We start from the raw sequence: 16118 nt of genomic DNA, 5'->3' as shown, positions 1-16118 counted from the left end.
TGAGTGGGCGTGGCTTATGTGGAATGTACAAAAGGTATAGTCAACTTAAGAATCCGTAAACAACAGCAGAGTATTTCTACAGTAGAATAGAGTCAACCTCTGCTCTTCATGGTCAAAGGATCCTAATCCTCCTCTTCCTCCTCAATGGTGATCATGTTGCCTCCATTGCGTCCTACCTGCATTATTCTCATCCTTATTAGTGTGTTATTGATTGGACCTGGAGGCGCAGCGCACTACGAGCCGAACTGGGCCAGTCTGGATGCCAGACCCCTGCCCGGGTGGTACGACGAGGCCAAGATCGGGATCTTCGTGCACTGGGGGGTCTTCTCGGTCCCCGGCTACGGCCAGTTCAGCGAGTGGCTCTGGTACTGGTGGAGGCACGACAAGCGCGCAGATATCGTGGAGTTCATGAAGACAAACTACCCGCCGGACTTCAAATACGCGGATTTTGCGAGGAAGTTTCACGCGGAGTTCTTCGATCCGGATGCGTGGGCTGATATATTCAAAGCATCCGGAGCCAGGTAGGGTCATCAGGTCCATTTCTACCGGGTACCGACACGTGCTGATGTTTATGGGGCCATAAAAATGTCATACATAGGTCAAATCTTTGCACTTTATAACAAGATGTTGTGTGCATGGTTTCGCAGGTATGTGGTCTTCACATCCAAACACCATGAGGGATTCACCAACTGGCCTTCAGAAACTTCCTGGAACTGGAACTCGATGGACGTCGGTCCTCACCGGGACCTGGTGGGAGAACTGTCTGCTGCTGTCAGGAAGAGGTAGATGCTGCATCTGGCGTTATTCAAATCCACCTTTCTGCCATCCTTATTGATAATTGATAATGATCAGTAGATTAATAAGTTATTTTAAGACCATGCAAGGGAATGAGTGTTAGTGTTATCTGCAAAACAGGATCATATGATTTAAAGGTTGTATAGCAGCCAATGTCTAATTTCTAAATGTAAATGGATAATTGAGTGCTGAGAAGAGATTGAGGTGATACTCCCTCTGTTTGTCTTGTAATTCAATCTTTTTGTTGCTGCTGGGTGTGTGTTCATGTTAATGCCTGCGAGTCGACACTCCACACGTGACGACACCAGGAAGATCGTTTGCTCCTCTTCAGAGCACACACCTCCCACCGCAGCCACAAACCTGTTCCACCAGAATCACTGCAGCCACACCTTGTTTTTTACATTACATGTAATTTGGCAGGGCATGAGTGCATTCAACATCTATGAAGGGGGTACAGTATCTTGCCCAAGGACACAGCATGTGGATTGGGAAGACTGAGGATTGAACCGCTGACCTTCTGGTTGGACGACTCTACCCCCTCAGCAACAGCCACCCAGTTTACATGGGCTTTGCATGGCACGACACAGCGATGTGCAAATATTTGCAACTAACTCTTAACAGAGAGGCAATTGAGACTTTGAACAGTTGAAATAAAAAGGAGTAGCTTTCAACTACTTTTTATATTTACCAGTGATTCTCTGCCACCAGATCCCTGCACATGGGTCTCTACCATTCCCTGTACGAGTGGTATAATCCCCTTTACTTGTCGGATAAAGCCTCCGGATTCAAGACTCAAAATTTTGTGGCCATGAAGACTCTCCCGGAGCTCAGGCTCCTAGTGGAGACATACAGACCAGATCTGATCTGGTCAGATGGGGACTGGGAGGCCCCAGATACCTACTGGAACTCCACCCAGTTTCTGGCCTGGCTCTATAATGACAGCCCAGTCAAGGTGAAACACCCACCACACACACACAGTATGTTGGTTCAATCTTTACTTGCTTACTTACTTACTTATGTATCAATCATGTTTACTACTGTCGTGGAAATTTATCATGAGATTTGAAATAATGAGTTTCTCAGACCGGAGTTGTCTGGAGGTTTAATTATTAGCAGAGGTTTATACAGTCAGCAACATGGCTCAGAGTGCAACAACAAGAAAGTTAAAAAGGAGGGTTTTTATACAATGTGATAAATGGGAAACAGAACAGAAAGCAGACAGGACCGTCTGCTGTCTGGCATCACTGTTACAGAAAGAGGAATCAAATCCAGCACACAGTTGCACAAATAAAGGTCAACAGGAGGTGGATGACATTGATGTTGTATCAGCTAAGTGCACAGAAAACAGTCAAAACAGTAGTAAGACATTGATCAGTGGAATTTTCCATTACACTACATTAGGATGAGGTGGTTACCAATGACCGGTGGGGTATTGGCTGCTACTGCAAACATGGAGGCTACTACAACTGTGCTGACAGGTACAGCCCAAGTAAACTTCCAGACCACAAGTGGGAGAAATGTCAGTCCATCGACACCCGTTCGTGGGGCTACAGAAGAGACATGAAGTTCAAGGAACTCATGGACCTACCCACCATCATAAAGGTGAAACATCACATTCCCCTGTTATTTTTGTCATACCTAATTTGGAGATGCAGCGTTCATCTAACACTCTTTTTTTTTTGTCAGGACATGGTGACCGTGGTAGCAATGGGAGGCAACTACCTATTGAACATCGGGCCCATGTCAGATGGAATGATCGCCCCAGTGTTCGAGGAGCGGCTGAGGGAACTCGGTGCCTGGTTGCAGATAAATGGGGATGCTATCTATGCTTCCACTGTCTGGAGGAACCAGACGGAGAACAACACGGTCGAAGTTTGGTGAGAATTAGAAGTCACGATCTGTTTCACTGTTATGCAAAAGACTGATTTAGTTTGGCTTTAACCACTGTTTGCTCCCCCTAAAGGTACACTGCCAAAAACACCACAGTTTATGCCATACTGCTGGGTTGGCCCTCCAACCAACCATTTCACCTAACAACGCCTAAGATATCTGGAACAACCAGCGTAAGCCTTACTCACTGTGTCTGTTAAAGGAGGATATGATGCTTTTCAGCTTTCCCTATCTTCTACTGTGTTACATGGGTGGCTTCTTTGTATGCTAAAGGATAAATGATAAATTGACTGTATTTATATTGTGCTTTTCTAGTCTCATCAAAGCGCTTTAACGTACATTCCACATTCACCGACTCACATTCATACAGTGCTACTGTACACAACTGTCTGCAAAGCCGTCAGGAGCAGGTTGGGGTTTAGTATCTTGCCCAAGGACACTTCCGCATGCAGAAGGGAGGAGTTGGGGATAGAATCACTGACCTTGTGGTTAGTGGACGACACGTTCTACCGAAGCCACCCAAGGTTAAAAAGCCCAAAGTCTGCATTAAAGAGAGTTCCTCCTAAAAACATTGCTCCTGAAATGCCTAGTCAGAAAAATTAAGAACCTGAGAATAAGTAAAATATGTCTCCTTTTGAATTTCACTTCATTGTATTTAAGAAAAACTCAAGCTTATTCATCTCTCGCATCCACAGGTGACACTTCTGGACTATCCCGACATGAGACTGAAGTGGAAGCCAGTGACGCAAACAGGCGGACTGATGATTCTTATGCCTCTGATGCCACCGTCTCATGGAAATGCCTGGACTCTGAAGCTGGAGGGCGTAGCCTGACATATAGTGTTGTGTCAAGTTGCATATCTGTTACACTGATGTTTACTAAATCTAATACTCATGTATAGATGAAATCATCAGTAAGTTTTAATGTAGGTGCCAAAAATAGTACATTTTTTAAAACTTTATTCATAAGTCTTTCAGTAATTAAACATACAAACTTGCATCACTGTTTTAATACGTAGGCACCACAATCCAGTGGGTCTTTATCTTTCTTCGGTATAACTGAAGTGACTGCTTGTGTCAAAGTTTCAGGTAATTTTTGTTTTATCAGTATTTCTTCATATACTGAGCATAAGACGGGGGATAGCTTTGACGGAAAGGTTTTGTAAAATTCTATGGGAAACCCATCCGGCCCCCCTGCACTGCCGCTGTGCATCAAATTCATTGCTTGAGAAATTTCCTGGGATGTTATAGCTGACTCAAAGTTGGCTTGGGCTTCTGGGTCAATTTCTGGATTGACGATTTTGTCAAGGAAAGCATTAACCTCGGAGACGTGTACAACAGATTCGGATGGGTATAAATTATTATAAATAATTAATAATTTTGGGTTGTGTGGAAGTCCAGGTGCCAAACAGATCTCAGGAATAAACGGATCTCAGGAATAGCTCTACTAGCCGCTAATATTTCAAGTTGGTGTGATAGAAGTCTACCTGCTTTGTCGCCGTGTTCATAAATTGTCGACCTAGACTTATACAAAAGTTGTTCAGTATATCTAGTTCAGTTGCAGAAGTAGTTGTTCCTCTTGTCTACTTCTGCTTTTTGGGTAGTCAGCTCTGAAAGAGTGTGCGTTTCCTCCTTTCAAATGGAGAATAATAAATCAAAACCAGGCAATGGTCCGAAATAACAATGATGTGATACTGACAATTTGTGACAAAAGGGAGGGGTCCATCAACAAGCAACAAAAAAAAAAATCTTGTCTATTTGTTTGTATAACTTGATGAATGACAAAAGAACCATAGCTGACTTAGAAATTGCATTACCGCAAAAATTGTATTTTTGATCATCTAAATTTATAAGCTTAATGTTCACATGAATGAATGAATGAATTGAATTACAATGAATTGTAATGTACTTAGTTGTAGGGTTTACTGAACCAAAACAATGTATGGCCCACTTCCATTGCATGAACAGAAATGGACTTTGTGTGTGAATGTTTTTCAGTGTGTAAAATATGAGAATAAATACAAAGATTTTCACTTTCATGTCATGTTTCATGATATTTATTCCCTTTTCATGTTTTAATGTGTTTTTCATGAAACATTATACATTTAAATGTTAATGAAACTGAAACTTCCATCTAAACAATAATAATTTGACATTGCTCTAAAATGTGTCAAACTGTGTTATCCCATATTATGGTTTATAATTTTTACTGGTGTGTGTGTATGTTCATGTGGGAGCTGACAGAGTGTTTGTCACTGTATCTGACGAGAACTCCACGAAAGTCGAATAAGAAATCATGAAGCCAAACTGAGGAGGGCGACAATAAGCCATCGTTCAGTCTGACGTGCCAAAAAAATCAGACCACAGAAGAAGACGCAGTATTTACGACTTTGTTTTGTTTCTAGCGGAGACCCCGAGTCCCCGGTGCTTCTTCTAAAAAACCCCGAGGCTGTCGGAGGCGACGCGGGGACACACATGGGGAAGTCGCGGGATTTAAGTGAGTTTGAGCGGGGCATGATCGTCGGGGCCCGCAGCGCCGGCTGCAGCATCTCGGAGACCGTGAAGCGGCTCGGCTTCTCCAAGACCGCCGTGTCCCGGGTTTACCGGGAATGGTGCGAGAAGCGGAAGACCTCCAGCCACCGGGGGTCCTGCGGGAGGAAACGCCTCGTCGACGAGAGCGGCGAGAAGAGGATGGAGAGGGTGGTGGAGGCGAACATCCAGGCGACGAGCGAGCAGATCCAGACTCTGTACAACAGCAGCGCCCCGGAGAAGCCCATCTCGCTCGCCACCACCCGCCGGACCCTCAAGCGGCTCGGGTACAGCCGCAAGACGCAGCGGCGGGACTCGCTCATCGTGGCCGGTCTGGAGGCTCTGGCCGTGTACGCGTCCTGTCCACAGCTGGAGACCGATAAGAACTTGGTGTGCAGGGTCCAGGGTGACCCGGACTCAAAGACCCAGTCCTCCACAGGTGTTGTGTTCAGGGACCAGGTGGACCCTGCCCCAAAGACCCTGTCCTCCACTGGGGTTGTGTTCAGGGACCAGGGTGACCCGGACCCAAAGACTCATTCCTCCACAGGGTTTGTATTCAGGGACCAGGGTGACCCGGCCCCAAAGACCCAGTCCTCCACATGTGTTGTGTCAAGGGACCAGGGTGACCCGGACCCAAAGACCCAGTCCTCCACTGGGGTTGTGTTCAGGGACCAGGGTGACCCTGCCCCAAAGACCCAGTCCTCCACAGGTGTTGTGTTCAGGGACCAGGATCACCCACATTCAAAGACCAAGTCCTCCACAGGTGTTGTGTTCAGGGACCAGAATGAGCAACACTCAAAGACCCAGTCCTCCACAGATGTTGTGTGCAATGATGAGAATGACCCAGAATGAAACGATTGAGTCCCCTAACAAACTCTGACTGTAGCATGGAGACTCAACCTGGACTGTTGATGTAGTAAAAGAAGTGTATACCTTTTTCAGAGATTACATAATAAATCAGCTTTCTGCGTGCATTTCTATGTGAACAGAGTAATCTGTGCATACTGAGCTATGCAACACCAGAACATGTAACATTCACTCACTGAGCCCTGAGGTCATGGATCCACAAAATTATGCTCCATGTTGACATGACTGCAATGCACCACATAATTTCTGCAGATGTTCCAGCTGCACATTCATTCTGCCAATTTCCTGTTCTACCAAATCCCAGAGGTGTTATACTATAGATTCACATTTGGGTCAGGGGAGGTCACTGAAGTTCTCAGAAGTCACTGACAATGTTTACATGGACATCAGTATTCTGATATTGACCTTATAACATCGGAATAATGTAAACAGCATTTTCTGATGACCTTAACCCGAATAAGGTCATTCTCGGAATTCAACATCATTGAATTAAGACTTGGCGTATTCAGACCGTAGCCGCATTATTCAGACGTGTACATCGTGATCACATTATAATGTCTTATTAGATCTTTAACAGCATTTTCATAAGCCCAGTTTGAAAAAACTTTTGCTTTATGCCATGATGTGTTATTGTGCTGGAGGTAGAGGATGGTTAATTGGGGCCATTTGATCTGAGTAAAACTTTCCTCACACCATTACACCATCAGCAGCAGCCTGGAACAATAAGACAAGGCAGGTCAGGTCCATGGATGAATGCTTTTCATGCCAAATTATCCATACATGTAGAATTTTAACTTACTGGATGTTTATTTATTTTTTCTGCAGTATTCTGACTAAACTGCAGCAGAGACATTTATATTTGAACATTTCAGAAACTTTCATTCCAATCCTCGCGGTACCAACAATTGAGCCACCAACATCACATTTTTTCTCTCCATTCTGGTGTTTGATGTGACCATGAACTGAAGCTCCTGACTTGTATTTGTAAGAATGTATGCATTGCATGACACCTTTCAAAGGGCTATAACAACATGATTGACTGAGTGATTGTATTAAAAAGCAGGTGTGCAGGGGTTCCCAATAAATTGCTGAGTGAGTGCATACAAGGTTAGGTTTCACAGTAGCAGAAACATTAAAGTAAAAACTTGTGGACATTTTAACAAAATAACAACCAATGTGCATCCCGTATGTATATGACAAAATTAAGGTTTCCATCTTCTTCTGTTGCCTTAACATCTGCCTGTCTATTTGTTAGGCCATACTCAAATAGGTCTGGGCAGACTCTAAAGATTGTCTTGTAGTAACAAAAATGTCTTTCTTTCTTTATTTAAATTTTATGAAATGTATTATACAAGGAAAATATTTGCCTATTTCACTTCCTCACAATAAAAAAAAAAAAAATCTGTAACCTGTAGTTCTCAATCTTCCTCATCATGTCATTATCTATCTAGGGCAGTGTTGTGTATTACAGATTGGATAACAGATTGCAAGTAGATGTTTTTTTTTTCAAATGAACAGAAGTAAGATTCAGTCATTGGTTTCTGAAAGAAATCATTTTACTTCACCAGTAAGGCACTAGCTAAATAACAGGTAAACATCAGGCAAATCAAATCCTCCATCAAGGGACGCAGAAAAAACAATCTCCCTGGCGAAACAGGGGAATCCTCAGCTATCATCACCTAGTTACACTTTTCATAGGGATGTAACAAATCTTGATCACAAGAGGATTTGACTTCTTGACTCAAATGGGATGGAGATTGTTTAATAAATGATTATGTTTAGATTTTATTTGATCGGAACTGATCTGTGTGGATAGGGTAATAACACAGCATGTATGTATATGTATATATATATATATATATGGTTCATTACATATGATTATAGTATAGTAATATCTCAATATATCCTTTATTTCAGTGTTATCCAAAACCATTAAAATATTAATAACAATAACAACTTTATTTGTAAGCACTGATATAAACAAGGTTAAAAAGTGCTTCACACAAACAAAAAATCTATGGCAAAATGGGGAATGAATTATAATAAAAGGTATTCAGTTAAGAGCCAGATCATAGCATAAAAAGGTCAAGACCATACATTTATAGAGAGACAGTTTGGCCACAAAACAATACAATTACAAACAATTACAAACAAGACACTTCTACACATTCCATGAGCAAAAAAAAGGGAACATTTTATTCTAAATATTCTGAAATCGAATAATATTTGAGCAGCATTTTAAATTGTTCATTGTTTCACTCCATTTACTGAAATACACATCTCCTTTAATATCAATTAAAATCGACCAAGTCATATCTATATATTTAAATATATAACATGATCTTGTTTAGTTATTGTGTGTATTTTACGTATTACACACTTCTAAGACCAACTTAACCTGTGTCTCTATAACCAGCGTATAACTTGTGCGTAAGTTGAAATAAAGTTGTAATAACAAAAGGCCACGTGACCGATCATGTGCGAACAGTCACATGACAGGAAGTAAATCACCTGCAGCTTCACAACAACCCAGTGTGATTCCCTGTGGCTCAGCCCGAGCTTCCGTGTTCCTCTGAGGTGTGTTCACACTCCGCTCGTGTGATGGTGGTGTGACCCGCTGCCTGTCACCATGTTGCTCCTGCTCCTCTGCACCGCGGCCCTCGTTTCTCAAACCGCGGCTCGCTACACCGCGAACTGGACGAGCCTGGACGCCCGGCCGCTGCCTGCGTGGTACGATCAGGCCAAGGTGGGGATCTTCGTCCACTGGGGGGTCTTCTCCGTCCCCGGCTTTGACAGCGAGTGGTTCTGGTGGCACTGGCAGGGCCAACAGCCCCCGGACCCCAAGTGTGTGAGCTACATGCGCAGCAACTACCCGCCCGGCTTCAGCTACGCGGAGTTCGCCCCCCAGTTTCGCGCTCAGTTCTTCAACCCGGGGGAGTGGGCGGACATTTTCAAGGCCTCCGGTGCAAAGTGAGTGCGCTCATGTGGATCATGTGTCTACTTACTGATGAGAAGAGGCGAGAAACTAGAGTGAGATAGAAGACGCAAAGTAAATAAGTGGTAGAGAAGTAACAATAGAGCAGGATGTTGAGAGAGAGAGAGAGAGAGAGAGAGAGAGAGAGAGAGAGAGAGAGAGAGAGAGAGAGAGAGAGAGAGAGAGAGAGATATCCACAAAACACTTTTAGAGTCACAGGGGTAAACAGTGTTGCAGCCAAATCCGATGTAACTGGGGGCTCGATTCTTCAAACGTAAAAAAACAACAGAAATAAAACAAAATGCCTCCATACTGCTCCTGTGGTGTCATCCAACCCCGGATATTCAAATTGTACTTGAAACAGCGTCATTTAGCCCAAGTGTCTGCTGTTATCCTCCTGCCTGGTGCATCGTTTGTGCGTGCACACAGCGCACAGACTGTTTGCCTTATCTCTAAGTTTACAGATGAGGTCTTGGTTAGGCTGGTGAGGACAGCTGTGCAAACCTGTGTGTGTATGTGTGTACTCATGATCATACACTCTCTCAGTATTATTTGACATACATCTGCTCTGGTGTCCTGAGCAGCACATGGCCACACCCCGTCATTATCATGTGAATCACAGGTACGTCGTCCTGACGGCCAAACATCACGAGGGATTCACTAACTGGGCGTCTCCTTATTCCTGGAACTGGAACTCCGTGGACACGGGTCCTCACAGAGACCTCGTGGGCGACCTGGCAGACGCAGTGCGCAACAGGTGGGTCCTCAGAGAAAGGGGTTCCTGTTGGCTGCTGGTGTCAAATCAGAAATTTGAAGTTTGTAATTTCTTCATGCAGGTCGTTGCACTATGGACTCTACAACTCCCTGTACGAGTGGTTCAACCCTCTCTACCTGGCTGACAAGAAGAATGGATTTAAAACACAGAATTTTGTGATGCAAAAGCTTCTTCCAGAGCTTTATAACATGGTCGTAAGGTCTGTAGTGCTGCCATTATTGCATCAGCAACAACTTGCACATCATATAGCCAGACATAGTTTTATTGGCACAAGCACGGCATGCTGGGAGTGTGTTTAAGCCTTTCCCTTCCTGTTGCCTTGCAGGTACAAACCTGAGTTGATCTGGTCTGATGGGGACTGGGAAGCACCTGACACCTACTGGAACTCCACCCAGTTCCTGGCCTGGCTCTATAATGACAGCCCAGTCAAAGTAAGTGCACATATCACGTTCAGGTAGCGGACGTTCGGCGGTTTTATTGCTTCAGTGAGGTTGCATGTACTTATTGGATGTTCCTCGTTTCAGGACACCATCGTGACCAATGACAGGTGGGGAGCTGGCTGCGCCTGTAAACATGGCGGCTACTTTAACTGTGAGGACAAGTACACTCCAGGCCAGCTGCCCAAGCACAAGTGGGAGAAGTGCACGTCTGTGGACAAGTTATCGTGGGGTTACAGGCGGAACATGAGGCTGATTGAACTGATGGACTTACCCTCCATCATAAAGGTGAGGATATGAGATAGTATCTTATAGCATAGTAGTATATATAGTATGAACCCGTAATGACAGCTAGGCTGGTTGTCATCCTCCTCACCCTGCTGCTGCTGCTGTTGCAGGATATGGTTCGTACCGTGGCTCTGGGAGGTAACTACCTTCTGAATGTGGGCCCCACATCTGACGGGGTGATCCCTCCTGTGTTTGAAGAGAGGCTCAGAGGTGTAGGGGCCTGGCTGGATGTCAACGGGGAGGCCATCTATGCCTCTAAACCCTGGAGGGTCCAAACGGAGAACAGCACTGGCCAACAGCCAATCTGGTAATAAATGGGGAAGAGCTGAATCATGACAACCAGTTGCTTAGGTTGAGAATGTGTCATAATCTAGAGCAGAAGTTCGAGAACTCTATGCTAAAGCTGTATCTGTTTTCACTCAGTGTGACCTGGTATTTCCAAAGCCACCTACTGTGGAAGATCCAAGCATTTTGAAGGTCTTTGCATATCAAGTCTTGGCGTGCAAATACCTTCAGCCTGTCGTGCAGAAAAAGACTGAATATCTCTTGTAATCTTGTTTAAGGGATTGATCCAGCATGCAGATTATTGATGCAGCTGTCATCTCCATTTTTCCCAGGTATACATCTAAAGGGACCACCGTCTATGCCATCATGGTAACCAAACCCTCAGAGTCCATTGTCAAACTGCTGGTACCCAAAACATCACCAACCACCAAGGTAAAAGGGCCGAGATGTTTTATTGAAACTCATCAGTTACGACTTGACAAAAAGAAATGTAACCTCGTATGAACTTTTACAACCCTCTTACAGAAGATATGTATGTGTGATTTCCGGTTTATGAAAATTAAGAATCTAAATCACTGATGTCCCGTGTCCAGGTGACCTATTTGGGGAATCCAAAGGCCTTACCCTGGTCCCCAGTTGGTCCCAGCTCTGGCCTTATTGTCCTGCTGCCCCAGCTGCCCTACAGCCCTGGTGAGGCGTGGGTCCTGAAACTGGAAAATGTCCATTGATCCTTAAACACCTGGAGAGTTCAACCTCAGCGATCTGACTGTGGGTTCCACTTCATAAACTCAGGTTATCATTTTGTAGGGTAAAGGGGAAACTTGTGCACTCGGGTTGAAAGGTTGAATTTTCCAAAAATGAAATAACGGGACACTCCTCTAAGGTGTAATGTGCCACTGACTTTAATTGTGCTCTTTTTTTAAATGATTCTGAATGAAGAGGGGAATCTGTTGTTCACTTTATATGAATTTTAACAGTTGACCTACAATGCACTTTTATATTTTTACTGATAACTTTTTAAAGGGTGGGATGAAACATTTCTTGATCTGTCTGACGAATGATTGTTGCCAGAAATATGTGAAATGTTTAAGATGAATTAAAGTACTTTTATTCAAAATCCACTTTTTGTCTTTCCATATCTGTTTGTCTGTAGAATTTCTGAAACTACAATACCTCAATCTCTTACCTCTCTTACCATTTGTCTGATGCCTCTTAAAGTCCCATTCAAGTCTCACCAACCAGCATAACCTTAGAGAGATAAAGAGAGAATGCTCTTCTCACACAAGTCTGAGCCAATAGGTCATTTTCTACATAGTGCACCCATGAGTGAGAACAAGGTCACTTCTGGGTGACTGTTCTGTGCAGCGCTTGATTACACTTTTATTTTCACCAGCCCTCTCAAGATGAACTTCAAGATGGTCGGGTTGTCCAACTGTCTGTCCGTCTCATTCCTGTGATAGTTTAAGACAGTCTTTACTTCAAATTTGATACCAACATTTACCTGGACTTAAAGATGACTAATTTGATTTTAGTGTTCGAGTGTCAAAGGTCAAGGTCACAGAGAACCAGCGTACTTACTTTCCTTTGTGACTGTAGTTTTGATTACTTTTTTCACGTATCTAGTTTACTGAAGTAGGTTTGTTTTCAGGTATGTTTCACCTTTACTCCACGACACATACCAGCAAATATCTGTGCTTTCTACTCCACTTCCATGAACGTTACATGTTCACATTGTTTTTATATTTCTACAAGTAATCAATTATTATAGTGGAATTGATCCACTAGACCCCACTTATGCAGTAGCAGCATCACTGGCGATGAAACACCGGAAATGTATTTTGAAAAGTCCCCCGCTGAGACTCAGCCACAATGATGACATAGATTGTTTTGAATTCTCTGCAAGTACTTTTACTTTTAATACTTTAAGTACATTTAAAAGCAACTGCTTATTGATTTCTACTCAAGTAGAAAAGTTAATGTGGTACCTTCACTATTGTAAAATGTTTAAAAAATGTCTGCAGTGACTTGCAGTGAGTTTCATTACATCTGGAGTTTCATTACATCTGGCACAAACAGTCACTCGGACTGAACGATGACCTGATTAGCATTAGGAGGTCAACGGGTACAGTTCGAACATCACAACTGTGTTTTGTTTAGTTTAAGAACGTCTTTAGAGAAATCTTTTGAATTCGCCACAAATGTTCTCTTAGGTTTAGGGATTAACGGATTCGATTTGGGTGGATAAAAGGGCAAAGATCAAAATGTTCTCATATGAGTCTGGAAAAAATTATGTTTGCGGACTGAAACTGCACTGATTGGCGGAGGCAAACAACTGCAGGGCAGGAATTCTCTTTTATTTGGTGCTGTTCTTTAACTGTGATCTGCCTCTGTCACCTTGAGGCTATACTTCTGTTTGAACCTGAATCTTTGTTCATTCTTAAAACTCAGAAGCAGAAATCTATATTGTGCAGTCCGGTGCCACAACTGTTGTGTGAGTGGACAAAAAATATTCCCTCAATGTGTTGGCCTGTGTTAAGGCCTGTCCGTGAAGTGGATACCCACTGGGGTTGTGTGTTTGACTCCCAGTGGCAGCCCTAAACCTCTCAGTTAACCTTCCTTAGCAGGTGTGTTTGGCCTGCTTTCGATTTGCAATTCAAATTCCTACGAGCAGAAAGAGAAAATGTAAATTGTCTTTGACCTCTGCTTTGCATTTTTAAAGTCATGCTGTTCAAGTGGGTGTGTCAGCACTGCCAAAAATGTTAATCTTCAAACTCTGTATATGATATATTGAATATACAGCTCTACACCCAGAAGCCAAAATTATCTTAGCTTAGTGTGAAGACCGGAAACTATGTGATGAAGGCGGGGGCAGAAGAGGAAATGGCCTGACATGGTCTCTACACTTTATATTAAGATGGTACTTCCTTCACTTCCTCCCACTGCGAAAAAATGAAGCTAAAATAATCTGGATGCGGGGTCATCTTGTGCTGGGGACTTCATTTGGAGCCAGGCCTTGCACAGTGGAGTAGAGCAGCATTTTCGACCAATTGCGAGTCAGTCTCAGCTGTCAATCATAATGTTTCAACTACTTTTTATAGCATCAAATAACTGATTAAAACCAAACTTATCAAAAACATGAACTTGAGGTTGATAACAACTACCTAAAATGACAAAAAACATCTTTGAGAACAATTTGTTCCATGTGTACTTTGGAGGAGGTGGAGTTTATGACCTATACTGCAGCCAGCCACCAGGGAGTGATCGAGATGTTTTGGCTCTACTTTCGGGGGGGCTGTCATGTCGTCCATCTTTATATACAGTCTATGGTTTAAAATAAGTATGGCTCTGTGTGAGACCGATCCGATTTTAGCAACATAGAAAATTAGACACACAGATAAAAAAGTTCCACAGTCAGAAAATTGACACAAAAGAAAGACAAAGGAGACACAGCACCACCCTGGTTTAACTCGCTAAAATAGCTTTATAATAATCATATTAATAGTAATAATATTAGCCATTAAAAAATGTTTTGACAACGTTGACAGTGTTACATTCTGTGTTGGGGTAAACCACGTCACAGTGTGCCATCTCTCTGGGCTTTAGCGCTCGCAGACGTGCTCCTCGGACACATCTAGATCCATAAAACATACGAGATCAATAAATAAATTTGTATGTACAAAATGCGAACCACAGCACAACAAACAAGAGTCACGATTTAGTCTTCACTGTGCAACACCCTCTCCTCTGGCCGTCGCAAAGTCAAGACTGCACCCGTCTCCCCTGTCAGCCGTGGTGTTCTCATGCATCTTGTGTATCCACTGGTGGCATCAACGAAACAAAGTTCATATCTTATGGCATCGCTATTGCTATATGCTCCGGTCAGTTTCATTTTACAGGAGGAAAAAAAACATTTCATGTTTGTATGTACAATATGCTGTCTTGGCACTGGATCAAATGCGTATAAAAGAAGAGAACTCAAGGATAAAGCGGAGCTTAAAGACAGAAAAGCTCGCTGTATCAAACCCGTCTGATTAAAATCATGGTGTTCAGTGAAGAGACAGGGGAGGAGGACAGGTGGACAGAGAAGAAAGAGACTATTTAGTTTTTGCTACATTACTGTATAGAGTAGAATACAGAGAGTGGAGAGTCTGTGTCAGAGTGGTGTCCATGTTTTTCCTTTCCTCTTCTGGCACAATTAAAAGTTCAGAGTGGAATAAAAGCTCATGGAGAAAGAAGCTATAATGTCTGAATCCTCCTTTCAGTCCATTCTCCGCTTGTGTTGATCTCTCACTCCACACAGGAGCGTCCATCATCCATCCCAGAGAGGAAATGTCTTCCCAGAGTTAGTGTCAGTTTGCTTTACTTCAACTCCATCTCCTTAGTAGCAGCGATTGAAGACTCATTATCATAGATTCAACTCATCTCTTTTTGTTATCAGACACGAGACTTGCCCTTGAATGCAGGACAATGTTTACCCATAGCTATAACTGACAACACCATTTATACTAATGAGAGTGGTGGCAATAATAAATCCTTTAATGACGATAATCATACTAATAATAATCATTTTTGTAATAACAATATATGTAATATTGAGAAGAGCAATGTCCATTGGCAACATGTATTTACAGTCTTGTAAACATGAGGGTGGCAGGGTGATCATTTTTTCTTGTTAATTACACAGTAATTGCTCAGTTGTCTCTGACCCACATGGTGACCTGTGTGTGTACTGTGGAGCAAACGTGACAGTGTTGACACACGAGCACACACATACAGCACAAACGCAGTCACACCTCAGCGCTGAAGGCACATCGGAGTTTCAGTTGAACTTCGTCTTGACTGTGAGCTGCTCTGGAGGAAGAGGGAGAGTCAAACCTCAGCGAGGAGAAATTGAAACATGTTTTAAAGGGGTACGGTCGAAGTAAAACTTTTGTGTTAAGTTGTTTTAGATTTTCATAAAGTCGTTTTTGATACTTTTTTCCGTAACTGCCAATAAGTATATTTATATCCTGTTAACATGTCAGTTTTCATTTTGAGTTTCTGCCATTGAGGGGTTGAATTTATATCCATTAGCGATTCACAATAAATGATGCATGTTTGTACATAATCCAGCAACATTTTATCTATATTGTATCTATATATTATCTTTATATATTTGTTACCATATTTCCAGGAAATCAGGATTTTAAAGGGCATTTCCATCCCCTAACATTTTGGAGTTGAGTGCATCAAGATAAACAGTTTGCGTGCCAATCTAGTAATCGCAAAATTAAAAGAGC

The 16118-nt window shown here is 42.9% G+C and overlaps 3 protein-coding genes across 3 annotated transcripts; all 3 read left to right on the top strand.

The window, feature by feature from the left end:
* Positions 1-44: 44 nt before the first annotated feature.
* Positions 45-4723, top strand: LOC118125083 (tissue alpha-L-fucosidase). Its single transcript, XM_035183455.2, has 7 exons — positions 45-521; positions 648-782; positions 1504-1747; positions 2197-2397; positions 2482-2672; positions 2759-2858; positions 3381-4723. Exons 1-7 carry the CDS (start codon positions 145-147, stop codon positions 3516-3518), a joined length of 1386 nt encoding a protein of 461 aa, XP_035039346.2. The 5' UTR covers positions 45-144; the 3' UTR covers positions 3519-4723.
* A 262-nt stretch (positions 4724-4985) lies between these two features.
* LOC118124293 lies at positions 4986-7488 on the top strand. Its single transcript, XM_035181929.2, has one exon. The coding sequence runs from the start codon at positions 5160-5162 to the stop codon at positions 6063-6065; it is 906 nt and encodes a 301-aa protein (XP_035037820.2). The 5' UTR covers positions 4986-5159; the 3' UTR covers positions 6066-7488.
* A 1084-nt stretch (positions 7489-8572) lies between these two features.
* Positions 8573-11960, top strand: LOC118125154 (tissue alpha-L-fucosidase). The gene is made up of 8 exons (XM_035183529.1): positions 8573-9050; positions 9677-9811; positions 9891-10028; positions 10155-10260; positions 10354-10554; positions 10665-10861; positions 11172-11271; positions 11433-11960. Exons 1-8 carry the CDS (start codon positions 8710-8712, stop codon positions 11565-11567), a joined length of 1353 nt encoding a protein of 450 aa, XP_035039420.1. The 5' UTR covers positions 8573-8709; the 3' UTR covers positions 11568-11960.
* The last annotated feature ends 4158 nt before the right edge of the window (positions 11961-16118 follow it).

Source organism: Hippoglossus stenolepis, chromosome 17 (genome assembly GCF_022539355.2).
Source record: "Hippoglossus stenolepis isolate QCI-W04-F060 chromosome 17, HSTE1.2, whole genome shotgun sequence".
Classification (NCBI taxonomy): Eukaryota; Metazoa; Chordata; class Actinopteri; order Pleuronectiformes; family Pleuronectidae; genus Hippoglossus; species Hippoglossus stenolepis.
The sequence above is the reverse complement of the archived record's forward strand: the minus strand, read 5'-3'. Positions and strand labels throughout refer to the sequence as shown.

What these genes read in the sequence shown, in the direction of transcription:
- LOC118125083 (XM_035183455.2), top strand. Translation starts at nt 145, where the DNA reads ATGGTGATCATGTTGCCTCCATTGCGTCCTACCTGCATTATTCTCATC. An exon ending in ATAATGACAGCCCAGTCAAG is followed by an intron (nt 1,748 to 2,196) that starts GTGAAACACCCA and finishes ACACTACATTAG; the next exon opens with GATGAGGTGGTTACCAATGA. An exon ending in AGATATCTGGAACAACCAGC is followed by an intron (nt 2,859 to 3,380) that starts GTAAGCCTTACT and finishes TCGCATCCACAG; the next exon opens with GTGACACTTCTGGACTATCC.
- LOC118124293 (XM_035181929.2), top strand. Translation starts at nt 5,160, where the DNA reads ATGGGGAAGTCGCGGGATTTAAGTGAGTTTGAGCGGGGCATGATCGTC.
- LOC118125154 (XM_035183529.1), top strand. Translation starts at nt 8,710, where the DNA reads ATGTTGCTCCTGCTCCTCTGCACCGCGGCCCTCGTTTCTCAAACCGCG. An exon ending in CTTTATAACATGGTCGTAAG is followed by an intron (nt 10,029 to 10,154) that starts GTCTGTAGTGCT and finishes GTTGCCTTGCAG; the next exon opens with GTACAAACCTGAGTTGATCT. An exon ending in ACTTACCCTCCATCATAAAG is followed by an intron (nt 10,555 to 10,664) that starts GTGAGGATATGA and finishes CTGCTGTTGCAG; the next exon opens with GATATGGTTCGTACCGTGGC.